This window comes from Rhinatrema bivittatum, chromosome 8 (assembly GCF_901001135.1).
Source record: "Rhinatrema bivittatum chromosome 8, aRhiBiv1.1, whole genome shotgun sequence".
Taxonomy (NCBI): Eukaryota; Metazoa; Chordata; class Amphibia; order Gymnophiona; family Rhinatrematidae; genus Rhinatrema; species Rhinatrema bivittatum.
This window is the reverse complement of record NC_042622.1, coordinates 111174542-111202198: the sequence shown is the minus strand read 5'-3', so window position 1 is coordinate 111202198 and position 27657 is coordinate 111174542. Positions and strand designations below refer to the sequence as shown.

At 42.7% G+C, this 27657-nt stretch overlaps 1 protein-coding gene across 2 annotated transcripts; it reads left to right on the top strand.

Moving 5' to 3' along the window:
- Positions 1-18: 18 nt before the first annotated feature.
- On the top strand, positions 19-27225 carry LOC115096668. 2 transcript variants are annotated; one of them, XR_003858124.1, is made up of 3 exons: positions 19-94; positions 24700-24774; positions 26432-27225. XR_003858124.1 is itself a non-coding variant. In XM_029611629.1 (2 exons), exon 2 carries the CDS (start codon positions 3950-3952, stop codon positions 4970-4972), a length of 1023 nt encoding a protein of 340 aa, XP_029467489.1. In that variant the 5' UTR covers positions 45-94; positions 3791-3949; the 3' UTR covers positions 4973-5285. The 2 variants fall into 2 exon arrangements, 1 of the variants encoding a protein (XP_029467489.1); XM_029611629.1 differs by lacking the exons at positions 24700-24774; positions 26432-27225 and adding an exon at positions 3791-5285 and having other exon boundaries at positions 45-94.
- Positions 27226-27657: the final 432 nt, after the last annotated feature.

Genomic DNA, 27657 nt, shown 5'->3' with positions numbered 1-27657 from the left:
ATCCTCCTCCGGCGGCTGGCTGGAGCGGCGGGCGCAGGCGCAATGGGAGAGCAACTTTCCGTGCTGAGGGAAGGAGTCACATGACCGAGGCAAGGTGCGTGTGTTTTGGTGATACTGTAAACTGGCTATTTGTAGTGAATATTCATGAATCAAGTTTGCATACCTTTGATCTCAGAATCAAATTATTTTGCACCATTTTTTTTTCACGTGTACTTCAGAACTGGAATTATTTGTGAGCCCGAGGATCATTATGAGGATACACATCACTATGTTATACTTTGTATGTTTTACATTTTGCCTGCTCTCAAGCAAAGGGACAATGTTACAAAAGAAAGCATACAGTATACCAGTAGCGTTTGCTTAAGGGCGTTCAGAGGCTAATTGGAGAGTTTCTGCAGATCTAATTTTGAAGAGGACTTAGTTACTGTACGGATGCACAGATGCTGGGAGCTTTGAGCATGCCAGACTCCTGTAGAATGCAGGGACTGAAAATACTCAAAGACGGCTCCTTATCTCACTCATCTTGTCCCAAGTATATAAGGCATGCAGCAGAATTCATCGATTCATGGAAATTAGACAGAAGCCGCGGTGTGAATGCTTTTGCCATGGCTCCTAGCACTGCACTGTCATTACTATCCCTTTTCACATACAGCACCAGTGCCGGGATTGGAAACTGGTCTGTACAGAGTTAGTTTTCTTCATCAGAGTCATAGCACGTTTGCCCCATCTTCAGTACTGTAAATGCAGCCAGTATGGTTTGATAGGCTCCAGGCGTGGCAGGTAATTTGTGGCGCCTTCATTTACAAGGATACTCCAATAGCTTCAGGGAACAGAAAGGGGAAGGGAAATAACTTGAGAGGATAGCAGAACAAAAAATAATTCCGTTTTTAATCTGCATATTTCTAATTTGTGATCCCTTATTCTGAGTGACTTCATAAGATGTATGTGTTACTTCACAAAGGGCCTGGTAATTGAGGGAGTTTGTGTCACTGTAACTGAAGTGACAACATCATTTGAATGTTTTTTTTTTTATCTATGGACAGTAATAAAGGGAAAAATATTCTAGTTCCGCTCAGCCAGCGATTTTAGAGATCACCTTCAACCAGTGTAGTATGAATAGCTTTTAATTGAGAAATTTAGATTTTACTTGTGATCTTTTCTTTTATGCAGTCTATTTCCAAAACTCACAAAGCACATATTCATCAGACACTGTGACATGATTTCTGAAACATAAATTTTGTAAAACAAAGTTAAATATTTAAAAATATGATGTCCAGTTATGTGAGTGTACAGGATTGTTCTGGCAAGGGTTGTGGGGACATAATGATAGCTGAGTTTAATTATAACAAGTGAAGGGAAGCATATGGGCCTGAAAATTAATTGAGGAGGGTACACAAAGCTGAAGGATCTGTTCTGGAGGACTCCCAGAACATGTTTTCAGGATACTGTAATGCATAAGTTTGTATAGGAGAAAGCTAGGGCTGCCTCATGGCTCACTGGCCCTGAGTTGATTTTATGTTTCTTCTGTTATTGCTGCTGCCACTGCAGAAAGATCTCCAGCATTGCAGCACGAGAAGCATTCGGGGGGGGGGGGGGAGGAGAGACAGTTAGAGGGAGCGGGGCGGGGGTTGCCACTTGGCAGGGGTAAAGAAGGGAGCCAAAGAAGGGCCTGATGCTGTGCAGGAGATTGTGGGGCAAAAAGAGGAGGTTGCTGATGCTGGGCAGCGTGGTGGAGGGCAGGGGCCGGTTGAAGGGAGGGGACTCATACTGTTGGACAAGGGGTGGGTAAGGGTGCAAGAGGAATTGAAGACAAGGGGGGAGAAAGAGGAAGACCTAGGGCAAGTGGTAGGGGGATGCAGGACAAGGAGTGGGAGAGAAGTAGGATTCAGGTCACAGAGTGGAGTGGGGGAAAGGGGGATTCTGGGTAGTAGGTGAGAGAGAAAGAGAGAGGGGGTGCTTTGCTGAAGCTGCCACCACTATAAAGGACAGCTGTGCCTTTGCTGCTAAAGGAGAAAGCGCTGTGTCAGAGCAGGCACTGGTAAGTGAAAGGGGGGGGGGAGGGGGAAGAGGCGTAATTCTGTATACCTGCCCCAGGCACAGAAAAAGCTGGTCCGGACTCTGGACCTGAATAAAGGTTTGTAGCAAAAAGCTGAAAGGTTTTCTGTTTGAACAAGCATATGTAAACTGTTACTGAAGCTTGCCCCCTTATTATCTGATTATATTTGATTGGCAGAGTTGTGGGTTATTGTATTTAATATTTTAGTTTTTTTTATTTAAGTTTATGTATGTTACCTTTTAACCTGACTAGGCCTATGAACACGTGGGCTAGTAATGCATTAATTTACCAATAAAATGGTATTACCATTTCTATCTTGTGTATTTTATTTTCTAACCTTTATTTCTCTGTATTCATGGCCTAACAAAACAGCCAAACTACTTTATCCAAGAATACTCTGCACTGGCCATCTCCAGTTTCAAAAGTTTTGTCTCTGTCTCTCAGGTGAACCAATTCAAGGTTAATCAAGTATTAAGCAACATATATCCACAATGGCTTTTCGACAAGAATACTGAAGAGCTAAGCTTGCTGCACGGGTATATGTAGGGTGACGTCAGCTTTGAAATCTGACTCCGTCTCCCTTCTGCTATCAGGAGAGCACAATACACATTGGGCCTGAGTCCATCTGTCATTTTGGGACAGCAGTTGCCTCCTCTTCACTTTGGGGATCTAACTCAATCAGAGCCAGCCTCTATTGCACTATGGTGCCATAAACTTTCGATTTAGAACAACCCTGATTTTAGCCCCAACTTTAAACTGAAAAATTGAAATCATTTTTATTCAAAGAGGCACATGAACGAGGCAGATATCCAATATCTTTAAGATAATAAATAGCTGGTACAGATTGGGTGGTCCATGGTGACCCCAAACTTACAGGCTTTTGGGTTGGACCTGTTATTCTGAGATTTTAGCTGAACATTTATTCGGTCCATTGTTTGAGGTTACTTTATGTGATGTATGTGTAACCCCTGGGCTAATGTCCCCTTACAGGACCCCAAAAACCACACCTCACTTTAGGGGCTTAGGTTAGTTAACTGTCCTCTCCTGATGTTAAGCCCCTTTGAAGTCCAAGCTTCCCTGTCAGGTTATTGTTCATGAGTTAATTCAAGATGTAAAGTTTCCTGTATACCGCAGTTATAATGATGCTGGAAGCTGATCTTGCTTTCCAACGTAACATTTACTGATTAATGATGGAAAATTGATAAAATATCCAGTTGCAAGTTCTTGTTCTCTACACTCCATTTACAGCTTTAGTTCTTCTAATAAATCTGTGACTAAGCTTCCAATTAATTTATGATGTTACTGATGCCAATTAATTCTCTTCTTCCTGATCCTTTCCAATTAATAGAAACATGGCAATGACAGCAGAAAAGGACCAAATGGCCAAGTAGTCTGCCCAGCAAGCTTATGGTAGCACCAGCTGTGCCATACAGGTCTCCCCCATAAAGGTATCATCAGGGAGTGGCATCTGCCTTACAAGTTACCCCCCCCATACTTATTTTCCCAAACTGTTAAAAGTTAGGGCCCTTGTTGGTTTCTGTCTGAGTCCAATTCCCCTTTATCTCTTGCCATTAAAGCAGAGAGCAATGTTGGAGTTACATCACAAGTATAAGGCTGTATCAGCAAGTTACCCCCATGCTTATTTGTTTTCCCAGACCGTAAAATTCATGCCCTTGTTGGTTGCAGTCTGAAATTAATTCTCCTTTACCTCTTTTCCCCCTGCTGTTAAAGCAGATAGAAATAATGAGTTGGAGGAGGAAGTGACGTCATCCATGCAGACAGCAGCCTGAATCTATGGCTCCTCTGCTCCGACACAGAATCCAATAGCATCCAGCACTCCCACGGCACCGAATCGGGACCAAATCGCACACAGAGCACCCCAGCATCACTCTGATGTCGAGTCGGAAAAAACCGCTCGATTTTAAAAAGTACTCCTACCACAAACTTGCGCTGCCTGAGGACTCGCTGGGAGACAACATGGCGGCCGGCAGCGTGGACGCGGCGGAATCGCCGGGGGAGATAGCTGAGGACCCGCTGGATTCCTCCGAATTGCCTACCCGGGCGGACATGAAGCGCTGGTTTGCGGATCTCAAACACGAATTAGCAGCTAATACTGCTGACCTGCGTGCATCCATAGAGGATATTAAAGGGGACCTGGCCGAGAACGGGAGGCGTCTGTTTGAAGTGGAGACCAGAGCGGAGGCAAACAGCGAGGAGGTGAAGGTAAACCGTGAGAACATTACCATAATTCAATCTGAGGTGGAACGTTTACTAGAAAAGGTCGAGGACCTGGAGAACAGGTCCTGCCGGAACAACCTCCGTTTTCGGGGCGTGCCTGAACTCGTGGATTACGCGGATTGTGGGGCTGTAGTTAAACAGATCTGTGCCATGCTTCTAACCGCGGGAGAACCAGACCAGCCCTCACATGAGGCAGTGGAGGTCCACCTTGTCCGGGCGCATCGGGTGTTGGGCCCGAGGATTAACAACTTGCCTAAGGACATCATTGCCTGTTTCCAGGACTATGTATTAAAGGAGAAGATTGCAGGCATTGCCCGGCGACAAAACAAGTGGCAATGGCAAGGCCATGAGATCATGATCTTCATAGATCTCTCCCCGGTGACCATTAAAAAGAGGCGGGATTTTAAGCCGGTTACCGAGCTCTTGAGAAGGGAAGAAATCCACTACCGCTGGCTATTTCCGTTTGGGCTGTCCTTCTCAGTGAAAGGAGCTGCGCACCGAGTGAAAACCCCAACGGAGGCCTCGCAGGTGTTACAGGCAGTGGGCTTTGGAGCGCTGGCGGAGCTGCCCGCGGCATCTAAGCCACCTATGCGCAAGGACGACCCGCCTCGCTGGCAAAGGGTTAATCGAGGGGATAAGAGGCTCCGAAGACACCCAGACCAAGGCCCGCAGGGATGAGCTTGGTTTGCATCCCAGATGCTGGTTGCTCTGAGCTTGCACTGAGTGGCTACTTTTTGCTTGTGCTGCGATGTGCAGGCATCGACCCTGCTGGAACTCGTTAGCCCTGTGCGGCTGCAGGACTTTTAGAATGTTATACCGTTTCACTTTAGCAGGTCCTGCTTTATATTGTTATACTGTGGGTTCCTAACAGCACCACCGCTAATTTGCTCTTTTAGCGGGAGTGCTGGAATGTTTACTGTTGTTTAATTGAAAGGTTTAAAGCTGTTGGAGAGGGAAGGCTGTTGCTGGAATGATTGTATCCTCCCAGATTTACAGGGTGTGGGCCTCTGCGGAGGACCATACCGCTCGGGGGGTGGGGGCGCGGGGAGGGGGACTAGAGGTGGGTAAGCATTCTGTTTATTTCCTGGCTGGGGGACAGCCAGATGTGTGTTCGATGGACAGGATGGGGGATTACTGTTGTTTAGCTTTGGATCGACTACACTCAATTAGCTAACCGGTATTCCTCATGATGACCATACATATTCAAACCTTAAATGTTAAGGGTCTCAATACCCCCTTAAAACACCAATCCCTTTTTTCAGATTTGACTCAGCGCCACACTATGATAGCGTTCTTACAGGAAACACATTTGAAAAAGCGCTATGAACGCTTACTACGTAACAGCGCCTATCCAGGCCAATATTGGGCGGCGAGGCCACTGGCTCATAAATACCTGGGGGTGGGTATCCTTATTCATAAGGATCTGCACTATGAATTGTTGGGTTGTTATCCAGACCCAGAGGGACGCTATGTTTTAGTCAATGTAAACATTGCGGGAGTCAAGTACTCCCTATTGAGTATTTATGCTCCAAATGATGCCCAGGATCTCTTTCTGGCCCGTTTGTCCCAGTTTCTTGACCAGAGTGTAGAGGGTCACCTTCTTATCGGAGGGGATTTTAATTTAACTACGAATCCTAGACTGGATAATTCTAATAGTCGTACCTCTAACAAGAGGAGGGAGCGCCAGGGCTTCCATAGTTTCTTACAGCGATATAGTCTGATTGATACCTGGCGGGTTTGGCACCCCAAGCAGAGACAGTATACCTTTTATTCCAGGGCCCATAAAACGCATTCCAGAATTGATTACTTACTGGTTGATAAGGGGTGCGCTAACCGGGTCGCCCATCCTGCTATTGGAGTGGCCACCTGGTCTGACCATGGTCCAGTGTCTTTACAGTTGACTGTATCGGCAACGGACCCCGGACAACGCTACTGGAAGCTAAATGATAGTTTGTTGGCAGACGAGGACTTCTGTGATCTATTGTATTCCGATCTGCAGGAATACTTACTCATTAATGATAACCCAGAGACTGCCCCGACTACGCTATGGGACTGTCTCAAGGCTGTGATACGGGGCAAACTTATAGCTAAAGGAGCCTCGCTTAAGAAGCAACAGCAGAAGGATAAGTCGGAGACTATACACCGGCTCCAGCAATTGGGTATTAGCCACGCTCAAACTGGAGATGCCCGCGTATTGCTCCAGATGGACCAATTGCGTAAGCACCTGGTGTCCATAGAGGCGGCGCAGATAGCCTATCGGTTAACCCGGGTACAACAACTCTACTACGAAGGGGGGAATAAGGCGGGGAAACACTTAGCCCGCAAACTGAAGGCTAGACAACTTCAATGTCATATAGTGAAGGTGAAGGACGAGAAGGGGGATATTATTACCTCTACCTCTGCTATCAGGCAGCGCTTTCTGCGATTCTACTCTGCCTTATACGCCTCCAACGCCAATATTAGTCAGGAAGCAATAGTGGAATATTTACAGGCTATCCCGCTCCCACAGGTATCCCCTGAGGACCAAAAGTTCTTGTCTCGTGATATTACAGCAGCGGAAGTTTTGTGGGCGATCAAATCCCTAAAGGTAGGCAAGTCACCGGGTTTGGATGGTTTTACAGCAGTTTTTTACAAAAAATTTGCCCCGGTTTTGGTGGCTCCCTTAGTAAAACTATTTAATTCACTTCAAACCCAGCATTCTCTCTCTAGGGAGGCTAATTTGGCCGGCGTGACTTTGATCGGTAAGCCCGGGCGTGACCCCACGGCTTGCGGCTCCTACCGCCCCATTTCCCTGTTAAACCTGGACCTAAAACTTTTAGCGAAGATCCTGGCCCAAAGGCTAAACACCTTTCTGCCTGCTCTGGTTCACCCCGAACAGGCTGGTTTTATACCAGGTCGGATGGCATCCGACAATGTCCGTAAGGCGGTTGATGCTATGTGGTGGGCTAGCACTCATAAGACTCCCATGGCCTTGCTGGCAGTGGATGCTGAAAAGGCCTTTGACTACGTGCATTGGCCTTTTTTATTTCACACCCTACAAAAGTATAATTTTGGGGACAAATTTTTAAGATGGGTTCATAAATTATATGAGGGGCCGACAGCCTGCTTAAAAATTAATGGGGGTTATTCCCCCCCTTTTGATGTCCAGCGGGGAACTCGGCAAGGCTGTCCCTTATCCCCCCTCCTTTTTGCCCTTTTTCTGGAACCCTTTTCCTATCGCATCCGGCATAATAATAACATAGCAGGGGTTCGATCCGGGGAGATCTCAACTAAACTGTCCCTTTTTGCGGACGATTTATTGTTTACCATCACTGACCCCTTGCTCTCCCTACAGACAATTACGAGGGAACTCCAGGCTTTCAGTGCAGTTTCTGGTTTCACCATCAATTGGGATAAGTCAGAACTTTTTAACGTCACCCTAGCCCCAGAGATGGTGACCCAGATCACACACCAATTTCCTTTTCGATGGGCTAAGAATAAATTGAAATATTTGGGAATCCACCTGGGAATGGGAGCTGATCTGTTCCAGCTAAATTACCCGCCGTTGCTTGCTACAATATATCGGGAGTTGGAGGAATGGGACCGCTATCATATCTCCTGGCTGGGGAGACTAGCGGTCCTAAAAATGAACATTTTACCTCGCCTATTGTATTTGTTTCAGACTTTGCCACTGGCAATACCTGGTATACTTATCGCTAAGTGGCAAAAGAGGCTGAATAAATATCTTTGGAAGGGGAAGAGACCCAGGATAGCGCAGGAAACTTTGTACCTCCCGCGCCAGCAGGGGGGTATGGGCCTGCCTGATCTTGCTAGGTACTTTGGGGCTGCTCAGCTTAAAGCAGCAGTCGATTGGCATTGTGTTCAGCATAGCAAGCCGTGGGTGCAACTAGAACAGGCGATGCTGGGGTCTCTACCTCTGGGGGCCCTGTTGTGGCAGCCGAGGTCTTCTTGGCTCCCTGTGGTACAAATGCCGGGCTCTGTGGAGGCTACCCTTACCGCCTGGTCTCACTGGCGGAAGGCGTTGGTGGGCACACAATCTGTTTTCCATAGTACATACCTATTTCACCACTCTGCTTTCCGGCCGGCAGGACACCCTAGAGTTTTTTCCCATTGGATTGCGCAGGGGGTAACCCAATTTGCCCATATCTGGGAGCCAGGGGGGCTGCTCCCATTTGATTTACTTAGGGATCGGTTCCAATTGCCTAGGGGGGACCAGTTTAAATATTTACAAGTCAGACATTATTGTCAAAAGCACCATGTGGCAGGCGATCTGTCCCAGGGCATACCTACCTTTGAAAGTATGTGCCGCCACGCGGATCGTGTTGATAAACATATTTCCAATCTCTACAGTTTACTGTCAGGTCGATTTAATCTCTCAGCGCCTCATATACGGGCTTGGCAGTTGGATCTGCAAAGTACATGGGTGGAGGAGGATTGGTTAAGGGTGTTCCAGGGGCTGCGGAAGGGTCTAATCTCCGCCCTGCATATCGAGAATGGTTATAAGCTGTTCTTCAGATGGTATATCACTCCGACCCGCCTGCAACACATTAGCCAGCACTCTGACGGCCTTTGCTGGAAGCGTTGTGGTGAAAGGGGAACCTTTTTCCACCTTTGGTGGACGTGTCCCGAGATACAGAACCTGTGGACAGTGGTATCTGCATGGATTGCTCGTGTACTCAGAATACAATTCCAGTTGACGCCGGCGCAAGCTTTGCTCAATGACGACAGGAAAGATGGCTACAAATATCATGACTATTTTATTAAATATGTGGTTACAGCTACGAGATGCTCGATAGCCCAGCTGTGGAAGGATCCACGCGTCCCAACGCTGCAGGCGATCCAAGCTTCTGTTCAACAGATGCATAGTTTGGGACGTATCACGGCTTACAAAAATAACTCCTTACGCACCTTTTACAGGACGTGGGGCCTATATGAACGCTGGCAACGTAGCTTCCTATGACTGGTCTCTAGCATTTGGCGGGAGGGGGGAGTTTGATATACTGTATGGCGTTGAATTTGGACTTTCGCCTGTCCTATACATGCATTTTCTTGTGGTCCTGTGTGCATTGTCCTCGTTATATTATACCTGGCTATACACCTCTAAAGGGGGAGGGGGGGATTTGGGAATCTTATTCCTAAATATTGGTGTTTCATGTTAGCTGGTTCTTACACAATTTCTATGTATTTGCTTGTTTTGACTCAGTTAGCACATTGTGTATAGGCTGTATGCTAATGCCAATAAAAATTTAAATTAAAAAAAAAAAAAAAAAAAGAAATAATGAGTTGTATCAACAGTATGAAGGGTTGTTGGTTAAAGGTAGTAACCGCCACACCAGCAAGTTACCATCATGTCCTCTTTTCCTCATTTCCATCCTCTAGCCTTTAGGGATCCTCAGTGTTTATCCCATGCCCCTTTGAAATCTTTCACTATTTTTGTCTTCACCACTTCCTCCGGAAGGGCATTCCAGGCATCCACCACCCTCTCCATGAAGAAATATTTCCTGACCTTGGTTCTGAGTCGTCCTCCCTGGAGTTTCATTTCGTGACCTCTAGTTCTACTGATTTCTTTCCAGCGGAAAAGGTTTCTTGATTGTGCATCATTAAAACCTTTCAGGTATCTGAAGGTCTGTATCATATCGCCCCTGCACCTCCTCTCTTCCAGGGTATACATATTTCAGTCCTTCAGCCTCTCCTCATATGTCGTTTGATGGAGACCCCCCCACCATTTTTGGAATTAGATAGTTTTAAATCTTTCTCCCCTAATTTGGTGGAGAGGATGATTACTCCCAGTTTAGATATCATAAAATAACCATATCTCAAACCTTTAGTCCAGTTGTTCAAAACAGATGCTCTTCCTCTTCCTCCTTCCCTGCTGGTACCTGGATGCTACCTCCACTCTCCTTTCTTCAATATCTTGATTGTATGATCTTAGTTAACACTGGATGGGTAGCGCAAGTTTCCTCTGTGCTCATTTCTCCTCTCCTAGGAATGAATGGAAATTAATTCCCCTACAGGACTTCCAATAGCTGACTGAACCTTGCTGGTTGAGAGATGCCAAACTCCTTAAAATATTAAGCACCGAGGCCCTGGATCCAAGGGGGACTCAGGCAGGTGGCAAAAATAAAATTCTTGAAAACAGGATCCCTAAAAGGAGGAAGAAAGAAAGATGGATAAAATTTTCTTTACCCGATCTTGATGTGAATTTGATTTCTTCAAAAAAGGGAAAAAAGGGTACCCTTTCCTCTATGTCATACCCAGGCTTCATCCCCAGAAACATAACAAAAATAGGAGCAGGTACAGAGACATTCCAATCTCTAGAAGGGCTAACTCAAAATCCACCCCCCTAAACTGATGGCACTGGGTTTTATATTTGGAAAACTCCACCATTTTAGTCTCCCACAAGGTGTAGCTAAACCCAGCCAACTACTACTTCTGTTCCCCCTACTATAATGAGACAGACATCTTAGAAAACATAATTTAGGTTTTCTACATACATTTTTATTGTACACTGTCAAGAATATTAATATGTGCAGTTTACAAATACTTAAAAAAAAAAATCCCCCCCCCCAATCTAACCTGAAGCATTACAATGATAGTCTAGCACCCAGGATCTACAACTCAGGGCTCCCTCTGGAACCCAGTGTGACCATCAGGTGTCACTAGTGTGTAATGGCTGAGATTCCCATCCCCAACCAGCTCCAGAACCAGGCTCAGGCTTCGAACCCTGATCTGCCACTGAACCATCAGGCCAGCCCCAGCAACAGAATAAGGCCAGCCCAACAAGATGAAAATTAAAAACAGTCAAGATGAAGAAATAAAAGTCATGGTAAAAAGATTTTTTTTCCCCTTTCATATAATCCTCACTAGAAGCCTTTTCATAGCTTTTTAAATGATTCCAGTAATTTAGTTTTAGGGTGGACTGGAGTAGCCTCATTTAAAATGGTAAATTTAATATTTCCCTTCTTCCAGCTGCTAGACTAAAATACAGTAGTAGTATTTTTTATTCTGCCTCTATTTCATCTGGTTAATCAGGTGCCATGAGCCTGGAATGTTCTCCCCCTTTTTCACGGGACGCAGCACATTCTTTAGAAACAAAGAAGAAAGCTCCGCTGGAGCACGACTTTCCCAGGATGTTGCTTTCGCTTTTCTTTGCCCTGAGTACAGGAATAACCCCAGCTCTTTTGCAGAGCTTCCAGTGTGCGAGTTCACCAACGGTGGGGCAGGTGATTTTTCTTATCTAAAAGAAATGAAATGCAAACCCAAAGATTTGCCTGGCCAAGCCCTGAGAAGCCGAGAAACGATTGGGTCTGGTTTCTTCACTGTGGACGTGCCCCGCCGAGAGAAAGTACTTCTGATCAGCAGGATATAAATGTTCTTAAATAAATACAAAAAATAAAGAACAGATGCTTTGAACTTTGCATTTGCTACAATATATTTCAACCAAGTATACTTAAATAAATAAAACAAGCAGGCCCAGGGCTCATTTCTGAAATGTTCTGCTCTCTGAGACTGTTAGTCCTGGCTGAGGCAAGACAGAACTATGGTTCACCACACAAAATGTGCGAGGAGTAAGCCAAACCGACCCCCATCTCCATTTGTTATTTTTAATTATTTCTTTCTACTTGCTGCTAAAGACGCCCCGGGCAGTGCTGGTGCTGCTCCTCTGTCTGCGCTCTCAGCCCAGCACTGAGGTGTAAAAAGACATGTTTAAATATTGATGGCTAGATCGTTGGAAAGCTTTCTGTGTAAGAGGGAAGGGATCCTATTACGCACACAGCAGCTCACCATGATGGAAAACTAAAGCAGCAGCAGCATCACTCTCTCTCATGTTTCTTTTCTTCTTCTTGTACTTTGTTGCTAGGGAAATGAGCCTGGCCAATCTCTTAATCTTTGGTCTACCGACTAGGCTGGTTTTCATAGTCAACAGTCTGCCTAGCCAGGGCTTTATTTATTTATTTATTTATTTAGAATTTTTATATACCGACCTTCTTAATACAAGTATCAAATCAGGTCGGTTTCCAAAGAACAAAACTGTCGCGGTTAAGGCGTTACAATAAACAGAGTTTCTGAACATAGGAACATCAATAAATGTTCCTATGTTCAGAACTGCTACTCGATGGTGGTAACCCCCTTGCCTTCTGTGTTGGGTTATCCCTACTCTAGCCTGCACAGAGTGGCAATGTTACTACATTACCCCACTGCTTTAGTTCCATCCTCTTGGCATTAGGGGTCTTCTGTGTTTATCCCACACTCTTTTGAATTCCATCACACGGCTGACGGGGGATATGATAGAGGTGTTTAAAATCATGAGAGGTCTAGAATGGGTAGATGTGAATCAGTTTTTTACTCTTTCGGATAATAGAAAGACTAGGGGGCACTCCATAAAGTCAGCATGTGGCACATTTAAAACTAATCGGAGAAAGTTCTTTTTCACTCAACGCACAATTAAACTCTGAAATTTATTGCCAGAGGATGTGGTTAATACAGTTAAAGTTCTTGGAGGAGAAGTCCATTACCTGCTATTAATTAAGTTGACTTAGAAAATAACCACTGCTATTACTAGCAACGGTAACATGGAATAGACTTAGTTTTTGGGTACTTGCCAGGTTCTTATGGTCTGGATTGGCCACTGTTGGAAACAGGATGCTGGGCTTGATGGACCCTTGGTCTGACCCAGTATGGCATGTTCTTATGTTTGCCTTCACTACTTCCTCCGGGAGGGTTTTCCAGGCCTGTACCACCCTTTCCATGTATCATATTCCCCCATCTCTCTTCTAGCATATTTTACATATATATATATAAAGAAACCGCACTGGAACCTATCAAATTTCAAAGTATATGCACAACTGTTACACAGTAAAGCACTATATTGCACAACCACAAATTATATCACATTCAAACACATTTTTACATCTAAATCATTTTATTAGTGCCTTATAAATATATTGCACAAGCTGTTAGTCCATCAACCATCTTAAAAACCATTCATACCACGATCATATCAATCATGTTTCATCCAACATTAAGTCAGCACCTCCACACCTTATTGTAACATCAATGCCTACTGGTTTCCTGCACTTAACATTTCTCAATATTTATTTTGCATCTCATTTAATTTAAACATCAATATTAAGTTCTTCCTATAATCTTTCCTTCTCCTTCACAACAAATTCTCAGAGTTTGTGTCACATATCGTTAAAGTTAAACACCACCATTAAGTTCTTCCTACAAGCTTTCTTTCTCCTTCCCAAGGCCTAGGTTTCACCTAATGAAAGGCTTCATCAGGGGAGTGTTGTAAAAACCAAGTTCTAGCCATGTGATGCACATAACCTTTTGTTGGGTTGATATACTTGTGTCCTTTTATAAAAAATCCAGCTTCACTATTAAAGAGGAAACACATCCTACTTGACTTGCTTTTGTTAAGATGAATTTATTCTGTCATGACGATCCATTCTCCTGAGATAATGTGTCGTTTTCTGGCATCAATAAGTTTCAAATAGTGTGTTAACGCCCTTCCATTCACCAATGCTGCCCATTGCTTTTTGTACTCAGTCGGGGTGGTCAAAGATTATATTGCATGTTGCCTTTATAATTCAAATATATCATTATTTCACTACATACTAAAAGCTAGCTTGATTATTGGTTAGATTTTACACCTTTAACCTCTATAGTTAATATGTGGCATCATACCTTAGGATAGTGTGCATAACATTTTACACTCAGACATGCCGTTCTCAAACACCCAGAAATGATATTTCACTACAGTACTTTACCATTCACAAATGCAAACCTAACACTGCTCTAACCCTTACTAAATTGCTTCACATTAAATTATAGACCTTCAGTCCCTCTAGGTAAGAAATTCCATCGTACGTTAGAATAGTGCACACATCATTTAGCATTCAGACATGCCATTTTCAAGCGCTACGCGTTAGCAGGAAGACCCGATAATATACTGCCTTGACTGGATATCCGGGTGTTAGAGCCTAAGTATTGAACTTTGAAACTTTATTGAAGCCCTTTTTTTTTAACGTGACATGCTAGCCATTATCTAACTGTAATATATGCAAACATCCCTATGCAGAAAACCTTGTTCTGTCTCTCTCTGGCAAAGAGGACCAAGGAAATTATTAATAGAAAGCTTCCCACTCTATAGCCATATTGAGACCTTTGGGAGCTACTGTTTGCCAATTGGAGCAGACTGGGAAGGAAACTGGGGGAGGCCTGATTCTGTTGCCACGCATATAAATTGAAAATTCGCGCCCCCCCCCCCCCCAGTGCGCGCCGCCCGCACGTGCACACACGGATTTTAAAATCTGCCACGCATGTGCACGTGGATATCGTATTTTATAACACGCGTTTGTTATAAAATAGCTGTGTCCATGTGCACACACTGGGAACCGTGCGCATATGGTCACACTTGCGCTCCTTTGAAAATGGACCCCATAACCTGCAATTAATTGCATGTGAAGTATCCTCTCAGCTGGTGATTGTAAATTATTAGTATATACTGCACATTTGCCACATGGATACTGTCCCTATGTTAATGGATCTTCACTGTGAACATGTGGGGTAGTTCTTACCAAAGAGACCCTTAAATTCTGACCCCGGGTATTTAAAAAAATAGGTTTCTCTTTAAAAATATCATATAAGCATAGCAGATGCTTTAGAATAATCCCTTGCACCTCTTTTGTGCAAGTTGAATATGAAAGTACAAATATCAACCTATCTGGTGTGCTCTTATTAGATGATTGAAGAAGCAGCTCTCTATTTGCATGTAGCACTCTTTTGTATGCATGTTTAATTACTGATTAAGGGTAGCCTCGCTGCCTAAAGCAAGTTTCCATATGCTCTGTTTGTTGACGGAAATCTTCCACAGTGGTGCATAACCGCCATAATCTAAGGAATTGCCCAGCTGGAACGTTCTCTCTAAGTCTTCGTGGGTGATGGCTAGTGAAGGCAAGCAAGGTGTTCCTATCAGTTTCTTTATTTAAAAAAATGGAGGTGTTCAATCCTTGTAGACTATTGTTTCCAAAAATGGCACCTTTATTGCATCACTATGAAAGATAAAATGAAGATTTTCATTTTGAACATTCAACCATTCCAGAAACTTCATTAGGTTAGCGGCAGAAGACATCCAAATAAAAAAGATGTCATCAATGAATCTACCCACATTCTAATGTGTTGCCAGAACTCTGAAGGATAAACAAACTGTTCTTCAAATGAAGCTACATATAAACAAGCTATTGAGGGGGCCATAGTGGTCCCCATAGCTGTACCTTTAATTTGATGGTAAATGTTTTGTTGGAATCTAAAACATTTTTTGTTAAAGCCCATACACTAGTTCTTTAATGAATTCTTGGCACTTGTTAGATAAAGATGTGGTTCTTAAAGCTTGTCCTATAATAGACACAGCTGCTAGCTGAAATATATCGGTATAAAGTGAGGTAAAATCTGCTGTTACCAGTATCCAAGAATCTTGTACTTTGGTAACCGTGTTAAGAATCTGAAGAAAATGGGTGGAATCTCAAATATATGATTTACTTGGGGGAACAATTGGTCTTAAAAAAGAAATCTACATATTTTGACAGTGGTTCAAGGAGAGATCCTAAGGACCAAGGAAAGATATACAGGCCGATACAGTAAAACCTGCGGGAGAGCCGGCGCTCCGAGGCGAGCGCCCACTCTCCTGACACGCACCCTGGCCACTCTCCTGGGCACGCAATCAAGTTTTTAAATGAGGGCCTGCGGTAAAAGGAGGCGCTAGGGACACTAGCGCATCCCTAGTGCCTCCTTTTTGACAGAAGCGGCGGCTATCATCGGGTTTGACAGCCGACGCTCAATTTTACCGGGTTCGGAAAACGGACGCCGGCTAAATTGAGCATCCGTCTTCCGACCCGAGGGCCGATTCTTAATTTTTTTTTTTACTTTTGGGTTGGAGGGTTTACAGAAAAGCAGTTTTTACTGCTTTTCTGTACACTTTCCCAATACTGGCAGAAATTAAAATGTGCGGCTTGACTGCACATTTTACTTTCTGAATTGCGCGGGAATAACTAATAGGCCCATCAACATGCATTTTCATGTTGCGGGCGCTATTAGTTTCGGGGGGGTTGGCTGCACGTTTTCGATGTGCTTTTACCCCCTTACTATATAAAAGAGGTAAAAATAGCACGTCGAAAACGCGTGGCCAAACCGGGGCTAAAGGTGCACTCGGCTGAGCGCACCATACTGTATTGGCCTGATAGTAATTAAACTGACAGTGGCAGAGGAAGCGATGTCACAGACCAAGATGGAAACATGAACTGAGTGCACTGACCAGATGCTCACAAAAGCAATTTTATAGCTATATAAAAGAGGAAATAGTGAACTTAACATGAAGCATCGTGCTGGGGATCATGTTGACCCATAGAAAAGTGGTGGAAATAAAAATCCTTTTCACGATGGGCAACTTGGCCTCTAGGCGCAGGACCACCAGCCGTGGCACGTGGGAGATCTTCCTCGTACTTGGACAAGAATGACGAGCAATAGGGATGGAAAAGATATCCCTCAGAATGAGATTCGTGCCTGGTTCTGCGTCCTTAAGAAAGAGAGCTTCAATTAAGAGTGAAATGTTAGAAGCTATAGCAGAGTTGAGAAGCAAGATAACTGAAATTAATGGTCATATTGAAGTAGAGAAGTGCGTAGAAGACCACATATCCCAAATTGCTGTGCTCCAGTGTTTAACAAAAGAGCTGGCCGTGACTAAGAAGGAGCTCAGTGATTAAAATAGAAGACCTGGAAAATTGCACCTCCTGGGATCATCTGCATGTAAGAGAAGTGCCAGAGGCGAGCGAATATAAAAATTGTATGATGTGATGCAGAAGCTCTGTAAAGCAGTTCTGGGCAGCAGGAAAGATGGGGAGACTGAACTCCCACTAATTAACATTAAAAGGGCCCACAGAGCTCTGGGTTTGAAAAGACCAGAATCTGCCCCGAGATATAACAGTCTGTTTCAGTGAGGGAAAAATTAATGCCGAAAGTTAGGGACCTCAGGCCTTTTTACTGGGAGACCCAAAAGCTTGAACTGTATGCAGATTTGTCTGTAGCCACACTGAAGAGTCGGAGGGAATAGAAAGACATTACTAATACTCTCAAGGGCGGCAATATCTGCTATAAGTGGCTGTTCCCTTTCAGCATAAGTTTAACAGTAGGTGACACAACATTTAAAGCTAAAACCTTGCAAGAGGCATGGTGTGCCTTGAAGTGTGCAAGACTTGTTAATGAACATGTGGATCGGCAAATGCCTACAGAGAAAACAGTGGCAGCTTGCTCATCCCTCCTGTGCCAAGACTTTTCAAAATGTCAGCGGGAGCAGTGCAGAACAAATATGGGTCTAAGGCAGCAGTGGCGTGATGGACTGCATAAGGGTGTTTTCCTTTGAAATTTTAGAGGTTAGATTTTTGTTCAATGAGGGACTCCTTTGCTAATAATGGAGAAAGGAGCACTCTTCTTTATGACTGTCTTCAGGCTTCTGGTCTTATTCACTGGATCTATGTTATTTTGCTCTGTCTTTGCTACTGAATGAAATCCTAAGATTGTAATAGTAAGGCGATTATTTAATCTGGTCCATGAAGTAATTCCTCTTTAGGGTACTTTGCTGGGGGTGGAGTGGGCAAAGCTCTTGTGAGATACTTGACTAATGATGGTGGGGGGAGGTTCTTTATGGTTTTCGGGTGAAAGGTTTAAGGTGAGTTGAGGGGATGGTGGGGTGGTTTTTGGGTAGTGAGGGGGAAGGGAGGGAGGTGTGTGTTTGGAGCATGAAATCATGAAGTGGATATAAAAGTTAATATAAGAACATGCCCACCTGGATCAGACCAAGGGTCCATCAAGCCCAGCATCCTGTTTCCAACAGTGGCCAATCCAGGCCATTAGGACCTGGCAAGTACCCAAAAACTAAGTATATCCCATGCTACTGTTGCTAGTAATAGCAGTGGCTATTTTCTAAGTCAACTTAATTAATAGCAGGTAATGGACTTCTCCTCCAAGAACTTATCCAATCCTTTTTTAATCACAGCTACACGAACTGCACTAACCACATCCTCTGGCAACAAATTCCAGAGTTTAATTGTGTGTTGAGTGAAAATGAACTTTCTCCGATTAGTTTTAAATGTGCCACATGCTAACTTCATGGAGTGCCCCCTAGTCTATTATCTGAAAGTATAAATAACTGATTCACATTAACCCGTTCTAGACCTCTCATGATTTTAAACACCTGTATCATATTCCCCCTCAGCTGTCTCTTCTCCAAGCTGAAAAGTCCTAATTTCTTTAGTCTTTCCTCATAGGAGAGCTGTTCCATTCCCTTTATCATTTTGGTCGCCCTTCTCTGTACCTTCTCCATCGCAACTATATCTTTTTTTAGATGCGGCGACCAGAATTGTACGCAGTATTCAAGGTGCGGTCTTCACCAAGGAGCAATACAGAGATGGATAATTCGGCTTTTCCCAGGTTGTCTTTGAAGAGGCATAGAGGGAAATTGACAACTATGCTTAACAATTTGAACCTTATAGATGTCTGGAGGGTGCGTCACCCTAATTCTTGAGACTACACATTTTACTCCAGTCTACATGGGACATATTTTGGATTTATTTTATATTGGTGGATTCTATCTTGACTGGGGTTGGGTGTGCTTGGTCGAATCATGCACCAGTTTGGGTGAAACCTTGGGGATTACAAATACCAGGTAGGAATTGTTTTTAGAAATTGAATGATACCTGATTATGGATAAAACATTGTTGGGAAGATAGAGGAAATTATACAGGAGTATTTAGAAATCAATGGGATGGGGGAAATGAAATCCAATATATTTGGGATTTAAAAGCAGTATTACATGGCAAATTAATAGCTTGGGCAGTGTAGGAAAAGAGAGAAAAATAAACAAACCAGCTTTATCATCTAATATTAAACCTTTAGTGAGTCAACACAAATGGACTGGCTCTCGGAGGGTATGGATTCAGCTGGAAAAGGATAGGGGTAAATTGAAGTACTTATACTTCTATTTCTATTTACTCCATCCTTTCAATCCCTAAGGATTGCCCAGAGCAGCTTACAGCAAATTAAAACACAATATATAATATACAATTCCTAAGGACAATATATTTGTAAAATATATTATAATAAAATATATATAATACATCTCTTGAAATGTGTATGTAGACTCCATTCACTATCATATGCTATTAACGAGGCAAACACACTTTGCCTGGCTCAAAAATTAAAGAAAAGAGTTGTGCAATCACAAATTATGCAGATGAGAGAAGGGGATGGAACTATGGTATATGACCAGGTTGGAATTAGAGAATGCTTTAGGAGATTTTTTCAAGAGCTTTATTCTTTTGGTAGTTCCATTCGGGAGGAGGACAAAAGGCTACTTGACTAGTGTGCAGTTGCTGATGCTCACCCATTCCCAGCAACAATTCTTAAAGAAATCTCTGAATTTGAAATTTTACAAGCAATTAAAACTCTGAAGCCTGATAAGGCTCCAGGGTTAGATGGGTATATGTCGAGTTTTTATAAAAGATTTGGGGGGGCTATTGGCCACACCTTTACAGGAAATGTTTAATGCACTACTTAAGGGGGATAGGTTAGCATTGTATTATCCCTGGATAGTCTCTGGCAGCCACCTCTGATGCTACCACCCAGGACTCCTTGATGGACTCTCAGGATAGGAAAATTGATTCTATGCTAAAGCAGGCCCTCTTCAACAAAGTGTTGACCTTGTAGGCCACCATCTGGGGGTGAGGTGGGCGTGGTATGTTGCCAGGGCCATAGTACACTGGGTTCAACAGCTCCAGGATTGCTTCGGAGGCAGATAGGAAAGAATCAGGGGCGGCTTATTTAGCAGACATTCTACAAGGTGGCCCATGGAAAAGTAGCCTTTCTAAGAGAGTGGCCATCTAAGAGCTCTGCTAGAGTTGGTTCATAGGTTTTCTTGGAGCTCCGTTCATTTGGTTGAATTCTTGGATGAGATACCAGCAACCCATAGACTATGTAGGCACTGAGCATACCATTTTAGCTAGTGGGAGGAAATTATTTTGTGACCAGACCAGCCCATTGGCCCAGTGTTACCAGAGCGCAGTACAATATACGAGAGCTGGATGGGACTCATGGCAAGACTGATGGTGTAGGCAGTGTTTACAGAACTTGGAAAGGGAGAGCATCAACAGTAGCACAGATCAGAACTCCGGCAAGAAGAGAATTCTGCTTTCAACCCAGGAGGTCTTTACCATGCCCAGTACTATTCCAGAAGGTAGTGTAGGTAAAGAGAAAAGAGGAAACAGTTTTGTAGGTCCTTAATGACATAGCAGGCAGAGTCTCAGGACAAGCCTTTTTCTTCTTCTCACCTAAATGGATCCTTATCTAGTTGGTGGCTTAGTTTCCCAATGAGAGGAAAACCCCAGGGATAAATCATGAAAGAGCAGTGTGTGGAGGTGGGTTAGGACTCCATATAGAGTTATACCACACTAAGGTCGTGGGAGCTATGGAGCAAATGAAACAAGGAAAACATGTTTTGAATCCTCAAAGCTATGCTCAATATAGCAGTATTTCTAATCTGAGGGACTTCTTAAAAATTAAATGAGTTAGTAAAGATACCACAGAATTAAAAAAAAATAGGATCCAGTTTGGAAAGGGCTCAGTTTATGGGTTAATGTGGACATGGGAATGTTAATGATGGTCACATGAGTGTACACATCATCCAGGCAGTTCCGGAACATGGTCACTGAACTCATCACAAACAAAATGTAATCACTGATACTCTGTCTATCCCACAATATATCTGCTCTTATGATTACAATAGTAGAGAAAAAAAACCCCATAAAAATCCAATGTCACAATCCTCCATCATGCTTTCAGACTGAGTGAAGTACTGCCTTGCAGAGTGCTTATAAAGCCACTGCTCAACTCATACATTTAAGGTAGGAAATTATTGCTGGTACAATTTAGGGAGAGAATTCAGAATAAGAATAGAGATAGAAAAAAAAAAATCACCTGGGCATGGACTTGGCACACTGCTGGGAATGTGTGAGCTCCTGGCCCTTGAGTATCTCTCCCAGCTCCCATTCTCCTGCATTCCAGTACTCCCAAATGGCCCTTCTATCCTCTCCTTCTCTAGTTTCTGCCACATTAATCTGCAGATGTCATGCTGTTGGGGGTGCTAGTAAACACTGAATACCAACAGCCAGTAAGAGAAAAATCTTTAGTCTTTTATTATAAAATATCTTAAAAAAGAAACAGTACTTACCAAACAATGCAGAGTAAACCTTCAGCTAAGAGTTCCCAAGCTGTTCCAGTCAGTTAAATATGTCACCTCCATAAGAACATGCCTATACTGGGTCAGACCAAGGGTCCCATCAAGCCCAGCATCCTGTTTCCAACAGTGGCCAATCCAGGCCATATGAACCTGGCAAGTACCCAAAACCTAAGTCTATCCCATGCTACTGTTGCTAATAATAGGAGTGGCTATTCTGTAAGTCAACTTAATTAATAGCAGGTAATGGACTTCTCCTCCAAGAATTTATCCAATCCTTTTTTAAACACAGCTATACTAACTGCACTAACCACATCCTCTGGCAACAAATTCCAGAGTTTAATTTTGCATTGAGTGAAAAAGAACTTTCTCAGATTAGTTTTAAATGTACCACATGCTAACTTCATGGAGTGCCCCCTAGTCTTTCTATTATCCGAAAGAGTAAATAACTGATTCACATTAACCCGTTCTAGACCTCTCATGATTTTAAACACCTCTATCATATCCCCCCTCAGTCGTCTCTTCTCCAAGCTGAAAAGTCCTAACCTCTTTAGTCTTTCCTCATAGGGGAGCTGTTCCATTCCCTTTATCATTTTGGTCACTGACATTCCTCCCTCAAACTTACAGACCAAAGGGTTAGTTTGTTTGCATATTTTTTTCAGCTGGTTTGCATTATAATTTTATCTCATATATGCAAATATGACTGGATTCTTGTAAGTCATATAATTTCTTGTAAATTGAGCCCAGAGGACAGAAACTAAATTCAGTGCTGATCTTAAACATAGTTTTGTTTTTTATTTTTAACACCCTTTTTAGCATTTCAGCAGTCTTAGCTATTCCCTCAAGTCTGAGCAGTACAATCTCTGTTCCTACAATCTTGATCAGTGCTAATTGCTAATGCCCCAAATATATGGAATAAGATATCACTACTCCTGTGCCTTGAGATATGCTACCTTAACTTCAGAAAGAAGCCAAGCCTTCCCCTAGATCCCTCATCAAAGACTGTGACAAAGACTTTCCTTCTATCAGTGGACCACTTGAGCTTAATCATTCTTACTTTCCTTGCACCAATGCATCTGTACTCCTATACCTATCACTATTCTAGCTCTCTAACCCATCTAGTAGACCTGGGATTATTATCATATCTTTTGATACTTCCTAGATGACTAATACCATCCACTTCATACCTCTAAATCTATCTTTTTATATTCCTCACCTTCGTGTTTGTTCCTGTTGATTTGTAAACTGACAACTGTATTGGGGATTTAATTAAATCTGATTGTAATCCACTTTGCAATTAGCTTGGAAGAGATGGAATATCAAATATTTATATATAAATAATTGCCTGGCATGAGATGTTTATTAAGATCAGTTCAGAACCTGCTTGTAGGACAGCAGAACTAGGTGGCACCCTGGTGATCACAGCAGACTCTAGTTTCTTCCTCCTATCCCAGCACTCATTGCACGCTCCTTACTATTACTAGAAGCAAACTTGCTGACATTCCTCTTTTTTTTTTTTTAAGATAATTTCTTTTTACATTTGTTTTCTTAGCAAATTTAGTGCTTGTGAAAAAATGTCAAGACTGGCAGCTCTGGAATCCAAAGTCCATTTCATATCTGTTAAACAGATGTGACTCGAACACCTGGAGGGAAGAGCTCCAAAGAGTTCCATCATCTGCAAGTGTTCTTCAGCAACTTTACTTGAAAGGACTTCTTCAAAGAAATTATATCCCATATTGGCTATCGCAACGCAGGTGCCAGTCAGTGAGACCTGTGTTGATGGCTTTATTAACCTGGTGGACACTTGTCTATTATGAACCAGACTGAGGCCACAGGTCAGTTCACCATGGCCTGCAAATGGCTCTAGGTCTCGACATCTGGCCACCAGCAAGCAGTTCAGTTAACCTCAATGAAAGGTATTTCTACCACTATAAAAGTGTGTAAAGAAAACCCCCTGAAAATACATGGAAAAGCATAAAAATCTTCTGTAAACTATTTTCTATTAAAAATTGATTTTAACTTCCATGACACATAAGAACATTTTTACATATAACAGTGAGAATGCAGGCCACTCAAAATATACAGGAAGACATTAAAAAAAGAAAGAAACCAAACATTTTAAGCAAATATTTTTATTTTATTTTTTATATCATTAACACTTAATTTATGAGTGAATTTCAGATACAAAAATTCATATACAACAGTTCACAACTAGTGAGCATTAATCACATTGCCAGAGAACATTTACCAATGTGAAAATGTAACACACTGACAGCAAAATCAAGCACTTCAGAATCTAAACTTTTATCTGTCAGCAATGCAACAAAAGATATTTAGCTTCTAGGATGCTGTTATCAGCTCTGTGCCTTATCACAGTGTTGGTTTAGAAGAGTTTGGTTCCATGAACTAAATTTTGTCCAGTAACAGCAAGTGTAAATGGACGAAGGACATTGAATCACCATTATCCAGAGCACTGAATCAATATTGACTATTGGAGGAGGACTAGATCTACGGCTCCCGGTTTTCAGCTATTTATTTTTCATGCTTTTACATCTGTATTTTTTTTTTTTTTAACTCAAGCTTGTATTTTTTCACTTTTTTTGTGGTTTGTATGTACCTATGCTTCTTCAATATATAAACATGAGGGGTGGTTGGTTGGCCAAAAGGCAGCACTGTCTTTTGGGGGATCTAAGTTAGGTTCCCACCCCCTGCTCCTTTCCCTTGGGCTATCTGGATTGGAGGAGCTGTGAAGGCAGTGTTCACAACCACTCCTTTCCTCTGAGAGGGCTGGGGGGGGGGGGGGGGGGGGGAGAGAGGCTCCTACTGAACTGACCCATGCACATGCTGGTGTCTGGTTCAGAAGGGAACCACAGTTCTAGGCTCTCAGCAGGACCACTGCTGCTGCTAGACCTGAGGGAAACAGGTAATCCAAGCCTAGCTAACTGTAAACAAAGGGCTATGGGGCTTTGGCCCAGTTAGGGCAGGTTCTGATTGAGCTAGAAACTGCTGGACCATGAAAAGGAAATTAAGAGGACAAGTTTCACTCTTTTACATGTTTTGATACTTACATTTTTCACTCGGTTTTTAACCCCTGCTTTACCCCAATTGTCTCTTTCAGGTGCAGTTCTGTATGTTCATTCAGGATTTTTGCTGATTAAAAGAAATACACATGAAATTCAATCAAATTCCATCTGTAAGTATTTGTATTCATCTGTAAAAATGGAAATCCGGGAGTCCTAGCAATTTCCAGCGATAAACGTTTTGCTAGGGTATTTTCTGAAATCCTTATATACCTATAATTTGAAAGTACTTTTGCACGTACATAGATGTGTAACTATCAGTGGATTTAAAGCTGGAAGTTATCTTTCACACAAGGTATCGTGAACAAGCGACAGCCCCTTGTGAAATGATGGCTTTGTCAACATCAGTGCATCATAAACAGACACTGTGATTGCTACCTTGTATTCAGGACTTACAGTTAACGTTTAATTGTATGGATCAATATCCAACATTACTGGTGGAACATTTTTTTGCTTGCTAATTGCAATAAAATGTCTTATTTAATCTACTGATTTGCTGCAAAGCAGAATGTATTTGGTGTTACTCTGCATCTAAAGGTCTCACTATTCAGATCTACTTTCTTTGACAAGCATTATTTTAAATTCAAGTCACAAAAGACAGACAAACTGGCAACAAGACAAGGTGGTGTAAGGAAAGAGAGAAAGGTTAACAGTGGCTTTTGTGAGGCTGCATCTTACCTAATGGCATGGACTTTCCCAGTATAAACCAGATGTGCATTAAACAGGAGAGGTACAGTATAGGCAAAAATTGTTGTGCTTGTCTCATTAAGCGCTCTCTGGACAGAAAGTAACAGCCCTCATCCTTATAAAAGTATCTGTTTAGATCTCAGTAAAATAGACACTAGGCACGGGGTTTTAAAAAGTCCACCAATGCCACTAAAATCATGGAAACTCTTGGGGGGTGGGGGGAAGGACATGAAGTATGTATTTGGTTTTCTATATGACAATACACTAATACAAAACAAATTCACCAGGACACTTCTATTTTCATGCCCTTCTGGAGGAAGTGGTAAAGACAAAAACAGTGAAAGATTTCAAAGGAGCATGGGATAAACACTGTGGACCCCTAAAGGCTTGAGGATGGAAATGAAGAAAAGAGTGCATGGGGGTAACTTGCTAGTGTGGTGGTAACTGCCCTTAACCAATAAGCCTTCATACTGTCGATGCAACACCATCATTGCTCTCTGCTTCAACAGCTGGGGGAAAAGAGGAAAAGGGGAATTAGATTCAGACAGCAAGCATCAAGGATATTGAATTTAGCGGTCTGGGAAAACAAATAAACATAGGGGTAACTTGCTGATGCAGCTGTTACTACCCTTAACCAATAAACCTGAAACTCTTGATGCAAATCTAACATTGCTCTCTGCTTCTGCGGCAGAAGGTAACGGGGAACTGGACTCAAACAGCAAGCAACAAGGGCCCTGACTTTGACAGTCTGGGAAACTGATAAGTATGGCAGTGACTTGTATAGCGCGGCAGAAACTTCCATGAGCTTGCTGGGCAGACTGGATGGACCGTTGGTCCTTTTCTGCCATCATTTCTATGTTTCTAAATAAAATGTTCAGTATTCCATGCTGAGAAGCCAGATCTTCTTCCTGTGGCTTTGGTGGTTCAGTTGATCTGTTAAGAGATGTTGGCTGGTAAAGAAGTAGCTTGTGATAGGCCACCACCACCAGATAAAATGGGGTTTGGTAGTCTGAAAACATTTGTCATCTACCTGACAGTCCTTGATCCACCCCTTTTTTTTTGTTTGTTTTTTAACTCTTCCAGGGCTGAACAAGAACCAGCTGCAGAATCTCCAATGCAACTTATTTTCAGATAAGGAGATTGATTCTACATGCTTATTTCTGCCCAGTAGTAAATACCATGGGAATGCTTACAAGGAGGGAAGATGGCAAAATATTTGAAAGTAAACAAGGAAAGAAAATGAACCAATGAAAAACAACCTTAATTTTTTGAAGTATGGGTATTTTTTTTTTAAAAGGCATATTGTGAATGGTAGTGGGACAGGAACTAGAGCCCATGACCAACGATGTTGCTTTCTGACCGGCCTTCTTCTCACACTAGCCCATATCAGAGTGGCACTGGGAACCCCAACGTATTAAACCTTGCTGTAAAAGTTCTTCCTTAGTCACCAGTGCCCACAGATGTGCTTGGTATTCTCAGTTGAAACTATTGTCAGCTCATGGACTGGTCTGACTGCCAAAAACATTGGTAAAGGGGCTGTTTTAGATATGCGCCATAGTTTTCCCAATCTTTAAGAATTTCTCTTCCCCAGTTTACCACCGGTCAGCACTGTTAATTTTTGGGTGAAGTGGGCTCCTAAGAAGCATCTAAAAAATCATTTTCATTTTTTGTAATGAAAAGCCATTGATGGAGAACGTAAGGTCACTTAATGATGTTCACACAGCAACATTATAATTAGGTTAGATTGTACTTGTGCCCTCTGTTGAAACAAGGATTTCTAGCTGCTGCTGCCTTGACTGTATCATCACAGTAGCACAGAATCACAGCCACAAGGAGGACAATTTCCAAAGCAATCTAGTTGCAAAAAAAAAAAAGAATTCATGCTGGTAGATTCTCCTTTTCGATAATTACTGATCACAGTGTGGCTGGCTTTCACAAGGTGTATACCATTAGCTACATTCACAGTGTGAAGTAGTAATCTAGGGATTAAGAAACTGTGCGCTGGATTTCAGGGCATATTTTTAATGCCCAGATTAAATTTTTGTTAAACTCCCGCTGCGGTAAGCTAATGTTATGCAAATGCATCAGGAGTTAAAAAGAAAAAATGTTCATTGGGCCCGTAATCTTTAGAATTAAAAAACTGCAGAATATTTGCTCCTCATCGTCTGAGCAAGAAGTGTGCATGCAACTATTTTGCTGAAATATTTTGCAGAAATAAATCAAAGATCTGCACTGACCCTCCATATGACCTTAAGCAAGTCCCTTTAGTTCTCTGTGCCTCCAAAGACCCAGCTGAAAACAAGGTATTT

What these genes read in the sequence shown, in the direction of transcription:
- LOC115096668 (XM_029611629.1), top strand. Translation starts at nt 3,950, where the DNA reads ATGTCGAGTCGGAAAAAACCGCTCGATTTTAAAAAGTACTCCTACCAC.